The following is a 19,328-nucleotide window of genomic DNA, read 5'->3' as shown; positions in this document are numbered from 1 at the left end:
GGATGGGGCACCAAGGCGCAGGGTCAAAAGGCGGACTGGCCACTCAAGTATCTGGCCTCTGTGACGCACCCTTCGCAGATGTATACCGCCACCGTAGTGCGCCGTGACGAGTCTGGATAGGAAGCCTTGATGCTGTTTGTATGTTTTATTGGTAACGTTGAATGTGATCTCTTGTTTTGCTTCTCTTTGAAGCTTGTGAGTGCGGCCTGAGAAGTAGTCATTTAGCTAGGCGCTGTGCGGCTGTGACCAAGTTTGGTCTCTGGTTTCGGCAAGCAGAAAGCCTGTCGGCCCATAATCTAAAATTGACCGACGTGGGCAGCCAGCAGTCTCGCTCTCCCTCTCAGTCCAACTTGCGCACTCCTTTTTTCCCGCCAAGAAGTTTCTCTGTTACGATTGGCGGCTACGAAGCCAGTGGTGTTGCTCGTTGGCATTCAATCTTGCGGCTTACCCTTTACCCCGGATTGCTTTGTTTGACGTTCGGCATGAAAGGCATCAGCTGCATATTTTTACCGCGCCAAATTCTTGAACAATTCGGTGATTTATTTCACCGACAAGACCGCTGTTGCAGGCTGAGCATCGTCTGTTTATCAAGCCGAACCGGTTTCAGAAGAGGGACCGGGAAGAGCGGGTGTGAGTGAGGGGGCTTGGGGGATTGTGAAGGCGTTTGCGGCTTATAAGCTGCGCTTGGCACCTGACTCGTAGAACTTCAACCCTCGCCCGTCCTTGACTGTCCATCTACGTACGCAGATTCTCTTCTAACTATCATCATAGCCCTCTAGGAAGCTACTAGCCACTATGTTGCGAACCGTCCTTGGCAGTGCCAGGAGGGCACCTTGCGCCTCAATGCCAACGCGTCGGTGGTTTGCTGTCTCAGCAGCAACGTTCCGGCCATCGCTCGACACTGTCGCCCCCACTACAACGACCAACCCGCCGCCCCCGCCGTCTGCTGCTACGCCAAAGAAAGCGGGCAAGGGAGAAGGCACGATTGCGTCTGTCTTTGCCACGCTGTCCGGCGGCACGCTCGAAGACGCCCTGCCCGATCGATTCGCGACACTCAAGCAGTCGCTGGTCGAATCGCCAGCGCACGCTGAGCACCTAGAACGCACGTGGCGCAGTGTGCTCGCTGCGCTCTCTGCGCGTGTCGAGGAAACGACGCGGTTGGGCGGGAGGTGTATCCCTGAAGTCGAATTCCCTGCCGGTGCCGAGGGTGCCGAGGGTGGTGGGGAGGTGGGGGGTGTGCACGAGTGGACAGATGCAGCGACGTTCGAAGCGATCAAGGACCGCGGAGTGGCCGTGATCCGCAATGTGATCCCGCAGCAGCAGGTGCTGGCGTGGAAGGACGACATCCGCGCCTACGCTCGCCACAACAACGCCAAGGGCTTTCCCGAAGACAACCCGCAGGTGTATGAGCTCTACTGGACACGCGCGCAGCTCGCTGCTCGATCGCACCCGAACCTGCTCACCACCAGCCAGCGCTTCCTGCAGCTCTTCCACCGCCCGGCACCCTCTGCCTCCCACACTTCCGAAGAAGAGGCCGACGTGGAAAGGGCATGTTCGCTCGCGCACCCGCTGGCGTATGTCGACCGGCTGCGCATCCGGCAGCCAGGGGATGCGCAGTTTGCGCTCGGTCCACACATCGATGGCGGCGGGGTGGAGAGGTGGGAGTGCGACCAGTTCCGCGCGCTCTGGCACCACATTCTCGCCGACGGCGCACAATGGGAAGCGCATGATCCATGGTCCCTCGGTGCGCACGGGGAACGCATGACAGCACGGACAGATATGTACGACGGGCCGGGGCAGTGCGGAGTGTTCCGGCCGCTGCAGGGGTGGCTCTCCATGTCCTCAACCCGCGTGGGCGAGGGGACACTCAAAGTTCTGCCGTTCCTGCGCGAGTCAACAGCGTACATCGTGCTGCGGCCGTTGTTCCGTGCACTCAAACCGCCCGCCTCCTGCGCCTCGCAAGCGGAATACCTCGCACCAGACAACTGGACACTGGACCCCACTTCGCGCAGCTTCCCCGGCTGCTCGCTCGGCCACAACATCGAACTCAGCGCCACAACCCACCCGCACCTGCACCTCGACCAGACCATGGTCAGCATCCCGCGTGTCGAGCCCGGCGACATGGTCCTCTGGCACTGCGACGCGGTGCATTCCGTCGAAGCCCGCCATGCGGGACAGGCCGACAGCAGCGTCCTGTACATCCCCGCCATCCCCACGACAAAGGTCAACTGGCAGTATGTCATGCTCCAGCGCAAATGCTTCGAGCGCGGTGTGCCCCCGCCCGATTTCCCCGGCGGCACCGGCGAGAGCACGTTCCAGGGCAGAGCCACCCCAGACATGGTCCAGGGCACGCAGGCCAGACTCAGCCTGGGCCTCGAGAGGTTTCCTCTCGCGCGAGGCGAGCCCCAGGCGGAGACCAGGCTGCTCGAGTGGTGCAATGCTCAGCTTTGATCCGCTGGGACGCCAGAGGCAAGACTTTTGTTTTCAGTTGTAACTCACTCAGCATACTTCACCGTCTCTGTTTCACCCTCAGGCCTGCACGCCGCTTAACCTGCGCACCCACGTTATGAAAATTGCGCAATCTGAGCATAAGAAAGTGAGATCTAAGAATACATGCATGTGTTCGGCACCTACCTCAGGCAGACCGTCGGACGGATCAGCGAGTGAGATCATGCAACCTGGCGTCGTATGTGTTGGGCATGTGGCACGAAAGCATGCTCCTTGAAAAGATAATCTGGCCAAACACATTCCTGAGCGCCGTCTCGTCGTCCTCATTCACCCTAAACAGCCTCTGCCTCTTCCCTGCACCCGCACCTCCCGCACCATCCTCCTCCGCCAGCAAGTCATCCGGAGTCGTCAGCGTATAGAGCACCTTGCCCGGCGGGAACAGGTGCGCGTGCTGCATATTGGCCTCGAGCGTCTTGCGGAGGACCAAAAACTCGTGCTCCACCTCGGCGCGCTGCTCGGGCGGAGTGCGACCGGAGCGGTATTCGAACGCGCGCTTCATGAGGGCGTTCATGGTGCCCTGGCCGTGGTGCGCCTGTTTGTCCTGGTAGCAGAGCCAGGCGCTGCTGTTGCGGATGTCCTGGATCGACCCGAGCGAGAGCCGGGAGACCAGGTCGTACGAGTAGGTGAACGACGTGATGATCGACGAGACGCTGCGGCCGAGCGAGGTGTTGGTGACGCAGGGCACGGCGAAGCAGTACGCGTGCAGCCGACGGCCGGCGGGCAGTCCAGACGACTTTGTCGTCAATCCGGTAGTCGGGTCCGCCCACATCATGGCGAGCACACTTGCCACGCCGGCCCCCAGCGAGTGGCCCGTAATGTCGAGCGAATACCCGTCGTTTGCAGACAGTGCAGCCGCCACCGCGCGGTGCACTGATCGCCCGCGTGCCCCAATCTCTTGCGCGGTAATGTACATGCCTTCATGACACAGTTGGCCAGGCGGCTCCTGCCCGCCCACAAATTTGCTCGCCTTTTCCCCCTTCCCACTAGCCGAGCGAGCATCCAGATTCCTCTGCACCTCGGCATCAAACACAAACGGCACGCTCTCGCACGTCAGATCCGCCGCCAGGTCGCCCACGCTCAGCGTACCGCGCAGCACGAGGATGATCGTCTTGCGCGGGTGGTCCGTCACAACGTAGAACCGAGGCTTGCTGGGACGCGCCTTGTCGTTCGGGTTGTAAGGCGTGCCGCCATTGGCCGCCGGGTGGCGATCTTCTTCGTACTGTCCTACTGCAGCAGCACCGCGCTCAAGGTTGGCCGTGTGGTGAAAGAGGTCTTCGTCGTGCGTGCCCGAGATGACGTCCCAGAGATTGTAGGACGAGGCGTGGTCTTTGGTGTTCCTCTCGACAGCCCCGACTGCGGTGTTGGGAGTCGACGACGCAGCAGAAGCAGGATCAGCGCCAGATGCAGTCGACACCGCGCCGGCCTCCTCCTCTTCGTCTTCGTCTTCCAGCTCCATCTGCGCCGCTGCTTCGAGGAACTCGGCTTGATCTTTACGCATGAACTCTTCGTCGGCTGAAAAGACGACGTTGTCCTTGGGAGCAGCAACGGGCGTCGGTGCGCCGGCATTACCGACTGAGGCCTGGCCACTAGGTGGCATGGAGTCGAGCCAGTACAGGGCTAGGCCACCGTAGACGCCAAGCACGAGCTTCGAGTAGCGCTGCAAGTTGTGCACGGCTTCAGCGTCAGAAAGAGGCCTGGCAGGCTGATCGGAGAGCGTCGATCCAGGCAAGCGCGCACTCGACCCATTCTTGTGCCCAATCTCGGCGCCGATGACGTTGCCCGAGTAGTCGCCCGTCAGAGAATGGTTCGAGGTGATGCGTACATCGGACTGGCTCTGCTGTGTATCGCCCTGTGCGGCAGCTTCACCGGCGGTGATGGGAACCAGCGGCGCACTGGTCGCGCCGACGTGATGCTTCTGCTTGAGCTGCTCGACCTGCTCCTTGAGCTTCGTCGTGTCGATCTCCAGCAGACCCTGCAGCATGCGTCGCTCCTGGTAGCTTCGTGTCACAAGCTGGATCGAGACCCAGGTGGAGAGCGCCTTGGTGATGCCGACGATCGAATACCTTGGAATGCCGCCCGGTGGGAGCGAGTCGTCGTCAGCGTTCCACTCGCGCTTTACAAGCTTGGAAAATTCCAGCAGACTTCTGAGCACCTCGGAGCCGAGTGCCCTTCTGACGCCTTCGACGCCCGAGCCAGCTGCGCCGAGACCCGCACTAGTGACAGCACTCGTCAGATCGATGCCTCCCACAGCGACTAGGGAGATGGCGTCGAAGAAGGTGGCGATGCCCGAGTGGGCTGCTTGAGAGATGGAAGGAGAACCCGACGTGTCTCCAGGAGCTGTGCCCGTCAGAGCACCGTCAGCCAAGAGAGCGGGCACAGCGACCAAGCCTTGGGTGACGCGCTTAGCCAGGTCAAGACCGAAAGCGGTGGCGGTGCGTGCAAACGAGAAGTACGCCGAAGTGGCCGCATTTGCTGCGCCGAGACCAGAGGATGAGTGGCCGAGGACACCTTGCCAGTCTAGGCTGGCACCAGACTGCGAAGCGGCGTGCGAAGCGGCGACGACGCCGCCATTGCCTGGAACAGCCTCGTCGGTAGGCTCGTAGACGGAAGCTGCATCACCAGTGCTGGATGCTTCGGAGTCCGGGATAGAAAGCGCGGCTTCGTTGAGGCTTTTTGCCTCCTCGCGCTCTTCTTGCGCCTCCTTCGCTTCGTCAGGAGACAACGTAGGCAGGGCGGCGGTGGTGGAGCTTGCGATTGGAGGAGGAGCGTCGACGCTAGTGAGATCTCCGGTCTGAACGAACGATCCTGGGGGAAGCTCGCTCATATTGCGAGATATGTCTAGAGATTGATGCGAGGATGAGGTGGTGGGCGAAGGAGAAGGGGCTCTCAGACTTCCAATGTCATATTTGATCTGATCGGCGAAGGAAGAGGCAAGGACGGATGATGAGCGTGAAATGAAAAAGTGCAAGCACGACTGAGCCCCGCAAATCGAAGTGCGGTCGGTCATGCAGGGTCTCTATTTTCGATCGGCGAAAGACCTGTCGACTCCAGCGCACAAGGCAAGCTAAAGGGAATTGGAATTTTGGGAGCACAGGCGGCTCTCACGCGCGACTTCTCCGCCACAACACCAGATTCTGCACGCAGCGTCGTGTGGCAAACAAACACTCGTGGCTCAAGAGTCTCAGAGGCTGGCATTGATCTTTCAACGGCAAATCCGTCCCCTCTTCCGCACACGACGACAAGAAGCGTGTTGCCACGCCACAGAGCGGATCGAGAGAAACAAGTTGATTGATTGGTATTGGTGACAAAACGCAGGCTCGAGTCGATCAGCTCATCCAAGCCCAAAAGGCATCGACAATTGCCTCGAGCTCCTTGGTGACACGCTCCACTGCATCAGTGTACGCCTCGCCTTCTCGGATCTGTCCGAGCGCTTCGGTGTAGATCTTGACTTTGGGCTCGGTGCCAGAGGGTCGAACAATGACACGCACATCGCCGAGCATGATTTCCTGTTGGTCGCGTTTACCTGCCGTGGCGGGGTCGACGTGACTAGGAGGAACGTAGAAGCGCAGTACGTCGTTCTTAGGGATGCTCAGATCGCCAGCTTCCGCTTTCACCTGGTCATAAGCAGGCCTCGACTTCAAGTCGTCGACCAAGCTGAACGTGTACGACTTGTCGGCTGCCTTCTCCGTGACGCTGTCCTTGCCAGCATCCAGATCAGCGCGCAGCTTCGTCATGACATCGGTGCCCTTCATGGTTGGGCTGAGCTTGATGATCTTCTGCATGGTGACTGACAGGCCCACCAGGCGGTGAAGCTCTTCCAAACGGTCCCAGAGCGTCTTTCCTTCCCTGGCCAGGTCGAATGCCATAGAGACAATGAGCAGGTACGACGAAAGCCCGTCCTTGTCCCATACCGAGCTGGCAGCCATGTATCCCAGCGCCTCCTCATATCCAAATCCGAACGAGCCGGCACCTTCGCGTGCCTCGATTCCGCGAGCCACATTGCCAAGCCACTTGAAGCCGGTGAGCGTCTCGACGTGCTTACCGCCCCAGTGCCCAGAGAGACGCGCGAGGAGGCGACTCGAGACAATGGTGCTCAGCGTCCACACGCCCGCCTTGCCCCCGTTCGCCTTGGCAGCACGCCGAAGGATTTCGTCACCAAGCAGAGCACCGAGCTGGTCACCTGTGAGAGCACGGAGTTTGCCGCCTTGGTCGCGAGCAGAGACTGCCAGGCGGTCTGCGTCCGGGTCGTTGACGATGGCCAATCCGGTCTTGTGCTGTTCCGAGAGCTTGTGTACGAGCTCGAGTGTGGAGAGCTCTTCCGGGTTCGGGAATTCGAGCGTTGGGAAGGCTCCGTCCGGCTCCCTCTGCTCTTGCGAGATCCAGAAGTTGACTCCCTCCGTAAGACCCACGACTTCCTTGGACAGCCTCTCGATCGAAGCCGCGCCGACTCCGTGAAGTGGGCTGTAGGCAATGCTGATGGGTGCGTCTTTACCGTTCACTGGAGAGCTCGCAAACGTGTTGAGTTCCTGGACATCCTGGATGTAGCTAGTCAACATCTCGTCGCCAAACTCTTTGATGATGCCCTTGCTCTTGCACGCGTCCAGTTCTGACAATGTGGGTGGTTGGGTTTGCTGGGCAATTTTGAGAATCTCGTCGGCGATGAGCCCGTCAACAGGCGTGTTGATCTGGGTGCCGGCAGGGCCATACACCTTGTAGCCGTTGTACTCCTTGGGGTTATGGCTGGCAGTGACGACGACTCCCCCAGCCAGACCGAGCTTCTTGACTGCATAGCCGCACATCGGTGTTGGGGTGGGAGTCGGATAGATGCGCGATGGAATGCCACGGAAGGCGAAATGCTGCGCAGACGAGTAGGCGAACTCCTTGCTGCCGAAGCGTCCGTCGAAGGCGATGGCGACACCTTTGGAGATGGCCTTTTCCTTGTTGCTCTTAAGCAGGTATTCAGCAAGGCCGGCGGTGGTCTCGAGAACAGTGAGCAGGTTCATCTTGCTGGGGCCGACGCCCATAACACCTCGCAGACCTGCTGTGCCAAACTCGAGACGACCGTTGAAGCTGGCCTGTAGCTCCTTCACATTGTTGCCTTCGATCAGCTTCGAGAGCTGGCTCTTTGTGCTCGGGTCCGGGTCCTTTTCGAGCCAAGCTTTGGCCTGAGTGAGCACGTCGGACGTCATGGTGTAGAGCGACTGGCAATTGTTGAGAATGTTCGGGCCGTGTGTGAGCAAGAGTGGAACTCTGAGTGCAGCTTATATCGATTAACTCGTATTGTCTGGGAAGCCTTCGAGAGTCGTGAGATGGTGGTGAGAAGCAAGATGCTGTCAGGAGGAGCTACTTGATAAAGCAAAGATGCTCTCCCGGACGCTCGGGCCACAAGATACCAGCAACAACTTTCCGCTCAGTTCTTCTCGGCGATCGCCGACAGGCAAATAACAATCATGTTAGACTCTGCTATATTGAACAAGACACAAGTCCGTCTCATCGGCGTAACATGCACAAGTTTGCGGAAAATCCACATGGGCAACTCAAGGACACCTCCGGCGTTTTCGCCGAAGTAGTGGAAAAAACGGCCGCGTGAACCCACTTCTCTCGAGTGTGTCCACCCTGTTGTGGCTGGCTGCTATGGGATGGGTCAAGGCTTGCTTCTAGTCCAAATCAAGTCGCTTGAGACCAGACTAAGCATCGCCCCCTGCCTCTTCCTCGCAAAAAGGTGCAGAGTTGTGCATATCCGGGCTGTTCAAGTTCAATCGGACCGACCTTGGCGGCCAAAAGCGCTGTGGGCCAAAACGTATGGTTGTCGTCTCTTGCGGTAGTTCCTGCTGCCCAGTTGCATTCCACTCCGCTTCTAGCTCTTCTTCATCAGTCGCGAAACTTTGCTTTCGAACATCGATGATGGTCACGGAGGCAACGGTGTTCACACGAGAATACCTTGAGAAGAAAGCACAGATTGGCTCGGCTTGAAAGACGAACAGCATCGGGAAAAGCGGTCGAGTGGGGATACAGCTGCTGGGCTTCGTGTCAGCTGATAAGTCGTAGCACCATATTTTACGCAATATCAGCGAGACGATATAAAGAACAGGACCAATCCGGCGCTATCCCGGGCTTCTCGATCCTTCTTCAGCTACCTTTGCACCGATTCGCTCGGCAGACCACCGACCCACGCCACACCATCTCATCATGACCACTGACCTCCAACAATTACAACGATCATCGATCTCTTCGAGGTCTGCCTCTTCCTCCACGGGCTCGAGTCATGTGGCGCCGCTGGGTCGCTCTCGCTCCCCAGACGCTAGCGATACCGGTCGAAGCAAGGCGATGGGCGCATGCTCGAGCTGCCGGCGATCCAAAGTCAAGTGTGACCACGATGGCGCCGCTCCCTGTAGACGGTGCAAGAATGGCGGTTACGAGTGCACCTTCAAGCCCAAGGAGCTCAGTGGGGCTTTTTTTCAAGACGAGTGGCGAGCAAAAACGGACGAGACGCTCTCAAAGCTCGTTTCGACTATCGAAGCGCTTGTTCAGCACCAAGATGGCAGCTTTCCAGCCAAGCGTCGAAGGACGACAGCACATCTTGATTGGTCTGACGACAGCACGGGAACATATTCTAGTGCCTTAATGGATGTAGGCCTGGCCCCAGGACGAGTTCATCCTATTGCTGCACGAGGAGCCAATGGGCTGAACCTGCAAATGGCACCGGCTAGTGGTAGTCCTTTCGGCCAGCCTCCAACTACACCAAGTCAACAACAAACGAATAGCCGCCTACATGGCTTTGACGTGCTCTCGGGGTTAAACTCGAATTTTGCTAGCGAATCACGGCCCTCGTCGACTGTGGTCAGCCTGAATCAGTTGATGAATCCGTTCCATCCTAGGAATGGCGCTGGGACATCAACAAGCTCAGCTGAAGAGACAGATTCTCGAGCTCGAACGGTGCTCGGTAACTCCGGCTCACTTCCACTTCCCAAAGCTCTTTTCCGAGGGAGCAGCACCGAAGGCCGATCGCCACACAAACCGTCTCTTCTTGTTCGTCCAAGTAGATATCGACATCCTGATCCGAGCTTGGGGAGCAGCGACCCCCGCCTGGATGCGATCCGTCTGGGTTTGTTAACATCGCACGAAGCCCGCTCCCTGTTCAGCTTGTACGCCAAAGTGATGGAGCCGCTCGGTCTCGGCTTTCCTGACTTTCCTGCCTCATCCGAACTTACGCCGGTGCTGCTCTCGGCCATCACCTCGGTCGCCTCTCTCCACTCGCCGTTCTCAGAACTAAGGGCGCGGCAACTGCAACTGCGCCATGATGTGCTCCAACGCACCATGCCCTACGCACCTGCTACGGCCGAAGACGACTTCAACCCGGAAAGCGGAATCGGCACCGAAGAGGTGGTAGGCGCGTGCATATGGAGCACATACCAAGGGTCCGAGGAGGCGTGGAAGGTGGCGCGGGCAGCGAGATGGTGGAGTGAAAAGTACAGCTACGAGACGGGTCCACATGCTGGGTTGACAGTGGGTGAAATAGTAGCCATCCTACCGCCAGTGCGACATGTGACGATGCAGGATCGAGTGCGCATCTGGCTGACAGCGTTTTTGGCGGAGCTACACCAGTGCGAGATTCACGGCAAGGAGCCCATCATGCAGCTGATCGACCCGGCGCAGTACAGCCAGGCGTTGATGTCGAGCAGCAGCGACAACAGCAGTAACAAGACGAAAATGACCAAACAAGATGCTGGGTTGGTGTTTTACTCTCGCGTTGCATATCTCCTGGCAAGAACGAGAACGGAACAAGGGGATCCGGATAGATTGGTCCAGGCGACACGAGACGTTACTGCGAGCTGGTGCTCTACTCGAGCAGTGCTTGCGAGTGACCCAGAAAAGAGGGATGTGTACGACCACACGATCGATCTGCACCACATCTTGGCAAAAGCATGTGTGCTGATCCGAGCCTGTCGCATGTACGAGGAGCGTATATCGAACAAGATACAGGGCGAGGTCAGTGCGGCCATTGCTGCCTATGTCGGTTGCTCCCAGACCTGCCAACAGACATGCATGGACGGGATCAAGCTCCTCCTCTCGCCACAAACAGGCTTTGCCAGCAACTTGGCAGCGCTCCCTTCCATCTACCACTTTTGGATGGCGCAATGTGCCATGTTCCTGATCGAACTGTGCATGGTGGACCGTCTGCCTTACCGATTGGGACTGCTGGTCGAAGGTCAGCTCGACGAAATACTGCGCGCGGTGGGTGCATTTATGCAGCAGTACCTTGCAGAGCTGTCGGCGTGCAACACTGCAGTTGTGGTGGAGGAGCGGCAGCACGAGGCGGAAGCAAGGCAGGAGGAGGTGATCAAGCATCCGGCGCTGGATGCCGCTTTGGCTGTGGCAGATATGCTCGCTAGCGTTCGAGCTACCGCTTAATTTCAGCACGAATTGCCAATATGCGATCGCGATCTAGTGGCATCCTCATAATGTGACAACCATGGCAGACAAAAGAGGCCGATGTTCAGTAGAGGTGTGTGCGTGTGCTATGTACAAAGCGTAAAGATACGGGACCTTCAATTGATGACGCCGCTAACGACTGGGCTCCCACTGCTGGAAGGGGTCTTTTTATGGCCATGCAGACCGTAGAGCTTTTCGATCTCCTCCTGCGCTCGCTCGATGCCCTTGAAATACCTGACTGTGCGCACGCGCAGCTCGGAAGTCGCGTCCTCGTCCGAAACGAGCAAAGCGTTGGGGTGAAGCTGGATGCACGAGACCGTGTTCATGTGGTTGACACCCTCCTCGACGCACTTTGCCAGCGCGTGTGCCTTGTGCTGGCCGACGATGATCACCAGGATTTCTCTGGCATCCATGACAGTCTGCACGCCCACAGTGAGGGCCATGCGCGGAACCTTGAGCGGGTCGTTGTCGAAGAACCTCGAGTTGTCCAAGACGGTATCATAGGCGAGCGTCTTGATCCTTGTGCGGGAAGCAAGCGATGAGCCAGGCTCATTGAACGCAATGTGGCCATCCGACCCAACACCGGCCATGAACAGGTCAATGCCACCCACTGCCTGGATCTTGGCCTCGTACTGGTTGCACTCTTCGACCAGGTCCGGTGCATTGCCATTGAGGATGTGGACGTTCTGCGGCTGGATGTCGATGTGGCTGAAGAAGTTGTTCCACATGAACGAGTGGTAGGACTCCGGGTGGGACTTGGGAAGGGAAACGTATTCGTCCATGTTGAAGGTGATGACGTTCTTGAACGAAACGCGGCCCTCGCGGTGGATCTGGATGAGCTGCTTGTAGGTGTCGAGGGGCGAAGAGCCAGTTGGGCAGCCGAGGACAAAGGGACGATCAGAGTTTTCGAAGTGGGCATTGATGCGCTTGGCTACGTACTCGCCGACCTGTTTGAGTGTATGCGAGTCACAGGTTTGCTGGTCAGTCGCAGTTCATGTTTCCAGGATGTTTGAAATTGAGAAAAGAAGACTTACGTATTGGCCGACAGCAGTTTTGTTGTCTCGAATAATGTAGCGCATTGTGGATAGATTGTTTGACGCAAGTACCTGTCAGAGCTGTGCGAGCTGGTGGCGAGAAGGTGGTTGGAAGAGCAAAGAGAACGTCGTCGGCCAAAGCCATCCGGATCCTCAAACACTATATAGATTGCCCAAGCACCACAGTCACGAGCGCCAACCTGGACCTCAGCAGGAAAAATAGCTGGTCCCGGCGTCGCCTTGACAGTCACGGACCGGCGTCATGGAGCCGAGACGTACACAGAAGCTGAATTGGAAATCAAGTCGTGGGGCTAAAGTCCACGCCACGCCGAAGCAAGAAAGCGCCATAAAAGGAGGCGGCGGAGCTTGACAGGTGATAAAGGAACACTGAGGAGTGCCTGATAAGTGGGGGTCTGCGCAAGACAAGGTTTTGTGTGCGGAAAAAATCTCGGCGGCTCGGCGTGGCATCGGACCGAGGAGCGAGCAAAGGGTTGACCGGCTTTGCATTCAACGAGAAAAGCAATCCGCCGAAAACAGCGAGGTGCAGCTTGTCAGAGATAATCGAAATTTTGATCCGCGCTTTTGGTCGTCCCCATTCCGGCGCGGTCCCTTCGACGGTTCTTCCTCGGCGCACCTCGCTCAGTCGAACAGGCCGAAACGAAGGACGCCATGGCCATGTCTTGACGAACAGTCAGTCGGGCTCCTTCAGGTCGAGGTCAAATGTTGGCTACAAGAAGAAAATTCGCCGGGCGGGCGGGTTTGGTTCGACACCGGCCCCGTTCAGTTTGACCGACCAAGATCCGAACAACCATCGCAGCTCGGCAGCTTCCTCGTTCGCACCGGTAGAGCCATTGGCACGTTTGTGAGGCTGATAGAGTCACCCGCAGCTCCATTTTGGCAGCATACGGCGCAGCTGAAGTGTCGAAGAGAGCATCGTCGATAGGAGATGAAGTACAAACACAGGAGAGCGATCCGATCCAAATAGTGGCGGGCTCCCTGGCAGACTGGCTGCAAACATCATCGGCCGTCCTGAGCGAGCGAAATTGAAATTAGCAGGGAAACGAGAAACACGCGGTCGAAGCTGGTTTTGCAGTGGTGGCAGGCTCTGTTTGGGATTTCATCAAGAAATGGCTGTGGCTGCTGCAGTCGTTGCTCGGTCGCGCCGGTCGCCGACGACGCTCGACCAAATTTCATGCCTTTTCTCCCAATAAATATGTAATTTTAGTTTAGCCTACATCGTGCAGCGGCACAAAGCAAAGCGAGAGGGGCGGAGGCGGGGACTAGTCAGCCAGCGAGCGGAGGCGAGCGGCTGGGCAGCCACTGGCCGCTTTCTCAGATCACCTGGACCAGGTCATCACCGCTTTTTTTTGGTTGCCCCTCTCTCGCCCTCTCTCTCTCTCTCGACTCAGGCACTCTCCACCCATCACACACATCACATCACATCGCACCGCACCGCACCGCTTCTCTCTCTCTCTTCCACCCTCTTGCCCAACCAACAGCTCGGTCGTTAGCCCTCTGATCTCGTCAAGGCCCATCTGTTTTGCGTCGCTTCCGTTGCTGCCTATCTCTGCTTGATCTGGTCCGGATTCGCCGGCGCATCTCTCTCCTTTTCCTTTCTTCATCTCCTCTTGCTCCGCTCAACCCAACTACGCAGTATTTCAACATTCTCGGTCCCTTCGGCCTGCCTTGCACCTTTGCTTTTGGCTCGCTCCATCCTCGATCGGTGCTCTCCGCCCGGACCGGCGTGATCAGCCACGTTGTCTCATTGCTCTGCTCGGTCTGTCGATCCTCGTCCTTGCAAAGCATCGCTTCTTTCGGCGGCCTTTCTTCTGTCTTCTGTTGGCCTCCTCTCCCCCACCCAACTACATAACTTGGCGTCTGACGACTCGAGAGACACTCGCGCATCTCATCAACTCGCCTCCTCGTCTCACATTTTAATGATTCTGTAACGACTTGGTTCCTGCGCCGATCCGCCGCCTCCTCCTACGACATCATCAGCCGTCTTGTTCCATACAAGAGGACGATAGATCACTCTGGCACTGGCTGCACACACCACCCCCTTCTCGACTGCATTCATCAATACCTGCTTCACCGTGTCAGCATCGTCCTTTCTCCGGACACGTCGTTGCATACACCCTTCCTCGCCATGCAGGCTGGCCCATCATCACCAGTCGAGCCAGCGCGCTCTTGCGACGTGGTCCTCTGCGTCGATGCAGGTGGAACAAAGACGCTTGCTGTCGCCGCCCGCGTCGACTCGAAGGAAACCTTTGTCGGTCAAGCCGGGTGCGGCAACTGCGCCACTTTAGGTCTTGAAGCAGCAAGCCAGGTCATCCTCCGTGCCGTTCAGGACGCCCTCATATCCGCTGGATTTGGCACCTTCTTCGACCTGATGGAAGCAGGCGAGATCGAAGGCATCACCACTCCGCCCCTCTCCCTGTCCGACAACGATTCGTCTTCGGCAGATGGAGACCAAGATCCTCTTTCTCGTCCATCACGATCAACAGCAGACACCTCTGACGTACTCCGTCCAAGAGTCAGGGCCATCTGGATTGGTTCGGCGGGTCTTTCCTCTTCGGCCGTAATTGGCAACTACAGATCACAGCTGTCACAGCTGCTGCAAGAGTACCATCTCATCGACGAATCGACTCCGATCTGGATCACAAATGATGCTGTTCTACTGTCCGCACCCATGTTGAGCGACGATGACACTCAGTCGTGCGTCTGCTTGATCGCCGGTACGGGCAGCGCAGGTTTCGCGTTCCAACGCACTACGCCACCAGCATCTCGAGTCACATCAACAGCAGCTCCGGCAACGGCAACATCCGACAATATGGAGAACGAAGACCTTCCCGGCCTCACCACTGTCAGCAAGACGGGCGGGTGGGGCTACCTGTTGGGCGACCGCGGCAGTGGCTGGTCGATAGGTCTGTCCACCATCCAGCTCATGCTCACACGCGAAGAAGAGCGCCAGTTCACCTCGTTGCAGCTCACCGACTTTGAACAAGCTGTCATGCGCGCACTCGACGTCAACACACCCATCGAGCTCATCTTTGCCGCCTACCGCGATCGGGTCTGCGCTACTGGCGGCAACTTTTTCCACGCAGAAGACGCACGTAAGCGCTGGCTCGCAGAGACGACGCGTGTCGTGTTCGAGTATGCGTTTGAAGATGATGGCAGAACGGGCAAAGAGCTGGCTGTGCAGCTGTTGAACCAGGCTGTGGGGGAGTGCATTGATTCGATCAGCAAGCTGTGCTGTCCAAAGGATAGGATTCGGCCTGAGAGCAGTACGTTGGTGCTGGGCGGTGGGTTGTGGTCGAACAACAAGTTTTTGGAGTTGCTGGTAGATATGTGGAAGGCGCGGGGCAAGGACGGGTTCAAGAGCATCCATGTGGTCAAGAGTCCCGCGCACGAAGCGGCGGGCTATCTCGCGTTGAAATTTTTGGGTAGCAAGCAGTAGGGGCGGTAAAAAGGCACGTCATCCCATCTTTTAGCATAACTTAGCATCGCGAGCGCCTGCAATATGGACTTTCTTCTTCTTTTGGTTCGACTCGCAAGCAGTATGGTGTGTAGTTATGACCTGGGGCTGACTGAATTGCAAAGTGTGGCAGAGATAGGAGTACAGAAAGAAGAACGAAGGGGCTCGAGGTGGAGGGGGAAGATTAGAGGAGGGGTTTGACGAGGACGTGGAAGTGGGCGAGCGAGGGCACGGATTGCAAGCTAGGCGGGTTTGCGAAGAAGGCGACTTCGGATCGTGCCGTGTTCCAATGACAGGCTATGAATTCGATCAGAGGCGCACAGGCCGACCGGAGCGTGTTGTGCAGGTCGACCTGTTCTTGCTCTACCAGATCCGACGTTGAGGTGAGATTGTCGAGGGGCGGGAATGCGGCGCGCGGGGAGGCGGTGGGGGAGAGGGTGGCACAGAGACCGCGCTTGGCGATGATGCTCCATGCGCGCTGTGCGGTCTGTGGACGCGCGTGGGCGACGAGGTCCGGATGCAGTATGGGCAGGTGGCTCCACACGACATAGTGAGTCACATCGCGCGGCACTGAGTACGGCCAGTCGTTGACCAGGATCTGGCAGTCGAGCCCAGGTACGAAGTCGCTCCGGAAACAGCGCACCTCGGTATCTTGCGGTTGGGCGAAAGAGGAGGACGAGGAGGCTTTTTCTAGCAGCCGCGTGGCCGTGAACCGCTCGGACAGCAGGAAGTTGGTGACACTCCCGTAGGACTCTTTGACGCTCGTCATCCATGCAAAGTACTCCTTGAGGTCATCCGGGTGGCGCGCGAGTTTGTGCAGCTGCCCGCTCGACACGATCTCCGACAGCTCACCCCACGTGAACAGCGGCGCTCGTTCTGAAGCTGTGGGGGAAGAAGAGGAGGAGGAGGAGGAGAGGGCAGCAACCAAGTCGCCATCGCGTGTCCCGCGCAGGAGCAGCTGCGACGTGGATGCCGTGCTGTGAGACGGTGTGGTCTCGACCCGCGAGATCGTGTGTGATGATGCTAGCATCTTTGCTGTACCTGCTTTGTGTGAGTGGCGGGGGAGCAAGATGAGAGTCCAGTTGGTGGTGGTGGTGATCAAAAACGTTGTGATAGTTGTGGATTGCAGGAACCAGAGTGGGCTAGGCAGACTTCACAAGTGTCAGATAGAAAAGTTCGGACTACGGAGGAGTAGAGTCGCACGTTCTGGAAGCCTTGGACGCCGACCAGAAGCCGGTTTTCCTTATCTGTCAAGCCTAAGCTCAAGGATCTGGCTTGAGGACCGCTCTTCCCACATTCGTACACCTTGGCCGTCCATCATCGCCATCCTTTGCCTCTCCCACTAAGCAGCCACAGCCCGGGCGATCACAGACTTGTTGCGCTTTGCGTCCCAGTGAATTACACTCACAAAGGCGCTCAGAATGCTCGCTGCGGGCGGCGGCTGCTAGATTTGTCCTACTTGGACCAACTTGGCCGCTGAGCTCTTTCCGGTACCGCATAAAAATTCTGCTCAAGTTCCTACAGTGCAATTCAACAGCTGCCCAGCTCGAGAGCAGTGCAAACGACGACAGAGCTGCGTTACAACAAAGAGAGAGCGAGACCGGACCAAATTTCCGGTGTGTGCGAGCAAATCGCTTGACTGTGGGATAGCGGGCAAAAGACATTTGACGCAGGTGTCCAATTCCGCGACAAGCACCGATGGCGCCCATCCTGGAAAGAATCTAGGCACACACGCGGCAGTTAGCGTCGGTAGCATCGGTCCGAGCCCCGACCGACGCTCAAGTCAAAAAAGTCTCGGCGAAATTCACCGACTCGCTGACAGTCAGCGCTGACCACGTTCTGGATTGCCGGTCTATCTGAACGGAGCGAGCATGTCCTCCACTCGAGTCGTTTATTTCATAACAGGACATGGCGTTGTGGTGGACGGAAGCCGGCACTTTCTCCGAGTTTGAAGCCGTACGGCGAATGGGTTTCGATTCGCTCGTTCTTCTCGCAGCTCTGTTGGAAGCCGGTGCCGTAGATGCTTCGAGACAGCGTTGCAGGATCAAGTGTTTGGAATAAGACTTGCTCCTTCTTCTTCCGCTTGGTTGAGCTTCGTTGAATAGGATACTCACACCACCACCACCACCACCACCACCACCGCCATCGTCGTCGAAACGGTCGCCACGTCAAGAACAGCTTCCTTCGATAACCAGCACGCCATGCCGGTTCCAACGGCGACTACAACATCAAGCACCTCCACCACCACCTTACCACCTCAACCGCGCCCAACGGCCATGTTCAAATTCACCAACTGCCAGACGCTCCTCCCAGATGGCAGCCTGCCCGCGGATATCACCACCTACTCGCTCCACGTCGACCCGGAGACCGGCAAGATCGTCGATGGCCAATCGGCATTCTTCGACGCGGCAACCGCGTTTACCGAGTCGATTGACCTGGACGGCGATTTTCTGGTGCCCGGCTTTATCGACGTGCAGATCAACGGCGGGTACGGTGTTGACTTTAGCGAGTTTGAGGATGGCGATGAAGCGGGGTATTTGAGCAGGCTGGATGAGTTTGCGCAGAGGATCCTGGAGACTGGGGTGACGAGTTTTGTGCCGACCATCATTACGCAGAAGAGCGAAGCGTACCGCAAGGTGAGCAGTCCCGCAGCAATTATTTGGATGCACACGCGATATCAAGTACTGACCTGGAGGTTTGATTGATGGACACAGATTCTGCCGCTGCTGGCACCGAGGAGTCGCCCGAACCAGGCCACGTCGTTGGGGTGGCATTGCGAGGGCCCGTTCCTGTCGCCGCACAAGAAGGGTGCACACTGCTCGTCGCTGATCCGCACGGCGTCGGCGGGGGTGGCGTCGCTAGAGGAGGTGTACGGCACGGGAAGTTCTGGGCTGGATATGCCGAGTCCTGCGGTGAAGCTTCTTACGCTCGCGCCCGAGGTCGAGGGGATCCTCCCGGCGATTCCCTCGCTCGTCTCGCGCGGGGTCACCGTGTCCATCGGCCACACGGCGAGCGACATCGACACGGCACTCGCAGCAAAAGAAGCGGGCGCGCGCTTCATCACCCATCTCTTCAACGCCATGGGCTCGTTCAACCACCGCGACCCAGGCGTCATCGGTCTGCTGGGCGACAGCGAGACCGACCTGCAACCCATCACTAGCCCTACCAAGGGCGCTGGTGAGACGACGCTGACGGGCGGCGCCCTCAAGCCGCGCAAGCCTCGTCCGTTTTACGGGCTGATTGCGGACGGATTCCACTCGCACCCGTGCAGCGTGCGCATGGCCTATTCGGCACACCCGGCTGGCTGCGTGCTCGTGTCAGATGCAATGCCCTGGATGGACCCCAACAAGCCCGACGGCACCTACCCCTGGCGCGACAACCAAAACGTCACCAAACACGGAAACAAAGTCACGCTGCAGCATACAGACACGCTCGCAGGCAGCGTCGTGCCCATCTCGGACTGCGTCACCAACCTGGCGCGCTACGCCTCGATCCCCATCCACACCGCTGCGTTCTGTGCCAGCAGCAACCCCGCCAAGATGCTCGGCATCGACGCGAGCAAGGGCTTCTTGCGGAGTGGGTGCGATGCCGATCTGGTGGTCTTGTGCAAGAGCACGGGCAGGGTCAAGCAGACCTGGGTCGCCGGTAGACTGGTTTGGCAGAGATCGTGATGTGTTTGTGTTCTTCTTGTCCTACTTGCACTGTAAATTTGATATGGGTTGCACAGCCATTGCATTGATTGGCCAGGCTCACCTAGCCCCCCCGCCTTTTCGTCCCCTTCACACACCTGGGGCGATCCTCTTATCGCAGACAGATTAAGACATCTAGAGTCGCATTCCAGTCAAAAAAGAAGGAGAATAACAAAAACAAAAGGTATA

General features: G+C 58.0%; 8 protein-coding genes across 8 annotated transcripts; 4 read left to right on the top strand and 4 right to left on the bottom strand.

The window, feature by feature from the left end:
* Nucleotides 1-795: 795 nt before the first annotated feature.
* Nucleotides 796-2,451, top strand: EX895_003801 (uncharacterized protein; the record flags this gene model as incomplete). Its single annotated transcript, XM_029884399.1, has 1 exon — nt 796-2,451. The coding sequence occupies one exon, from the start codon at nt 796-798 to the stop codon at nt 2,449-2,451; it is 1,656 nt and encodes a 551-aa protein (XP_029739109.1).
* A 205-nt stretch (nt 2,452-2,656) lies between these two features.
* Nucleotides 2,657-5,332, bottom strand: EX895_003800 (uncharacterized protein; the record flags this gene model as incomplete). The annotated part of the gene is made up of 1 exon (XM_029884398.1): nt 2,657-5,332. One exon carries the CDS (start codon nt 5,330-5,332, stop codon nt 2,657-2,659), a length of 2,676 nt encoding a protein of 891 aa, XP_029739108.1.
* Nucleotides 5,333-5,834: 502 nt separating this feature from the next.
* Nucleotides 5,835-7,697, bottom strand: EX895_003799 (uncharacterized protein; the record flags this gene model as incomplete). The annotated part of the gene is made up of 1 exon (XM_029884397.1): nt 5,835-7,697. The coding sequence occupies one exon, from the start codon at nt 7,695-7,697 to the stop codon at nt 5,835-5,837; it is 1,863 nt and encodes a 620-aa protein (XP_029739107.1).
* A 1,969-nt stretch (nt 7,698-9,666) lies between these two features.
* EX895_003798 (uncharacterized protein) lies at nt 9,667-10,920 on the top strand (the record flags this gene model as incomplete). Its single annotated transcript, XM_029884396.1, has 1 exon — nt 9,667-10,920. One exon carries the CDS (start codon nt 9,667-9,669, stop codon nt 10,918-10,920), a length of 1,254 nt encoding a protein of 417 aa, XP_029739106.1.
* Nucleotides 10,921-11,057: 137 nt separating this feature from the next.
* EX895_003797 (uncharacterized protein) lies at nt 11,058-12,020 on the bottom strand (the record flags this gene model as incomplete). Its single annotated transcript, XM_029884395.1, has 2 exons — nt 11,058-11,888; nt 11,976-12,020. The coding sequence occupies 2 exons, from the start codon at nt 12,018-12,020 to the stop codon at nt 11,058-11,060; spliced, it is 876 nt and encodes a 291-aa protein (XP_029739105.1).
* Nucleotides 12,021-14,121: 2,101 nt separating this feature from the next.
* EX895_003796 (uncharacterized protein) lies at nt 14,122-15,432 on the top strand (the record flags this gene model as incomplete). Its single annotated transcript, XM_029884394.1, has 1 exon — nt 14,122-15,432. One exon carries the CDS (start codon nt 14,122-14,124, stop codon nt 15,430-15,432), a length of 1,311 nt encoding a protein of 436 aa, XP_029739104.1.
* A 202-nt stretch (nt 15,433-15,634) lies between these two features.
* EX895_003795 (uncharacterized protein) lies at nt 15,635-16,480 on the bottom strand (the record flags this gene model as incomplete). The annotated part of the gene is made up of 1 exon (XM_029884393.1): nt 15,635-16,480. One exon carries the CDS (start codon nt 16,478-16,480, stop codon nt 15,635-15,637), a length of 846 nt encoding a protein of 281 aa, XP_029739103.1.
* Nucleotides 16,481-17,651: 1,171 nt separating this feature from the next.
* EX895_003794 (uncharacterized protein) lies at nt 17,652-19,121 on the top strand (the record flags this gene model as incomplete). Its single annotated transcript, XM_029884392.1, has 2 exons — nt 17,652-18,086; nt 18,165-19,121. 2 exons carry the CDS (start codon nt 17,652-17,654, stop codon nt 19,119-19,121), a joined length of 1,392 nt encoding a protein of 463 aa, XP_029739102.1.
* Between the last annotated feature and the right edge of the window lie 207 nt (nt 19,122-19,328).

The sequence above is a fragment of the Sporisorium graminicola genome, chromosome SGRAM_22, assembly GCF_005498985.1.
Source record: "Sporisorium graminicola strain CBS 10092 chromosome SGRAM_22, whole genome shotgun sequence".
NCBI classification, from domain to species: Eukaryota; Fungi; Basidiomycota; class Ustilaginomycetes; order Ustilaginales; family Ustilaginaceae; genus Sporisorium; species Sporisorium graminicola.
The sequence above is the reverse complement of the archived record's forward strand: the minus strand, read 5'-3'. Positions and strand labels throughout refer to the sequence as shown.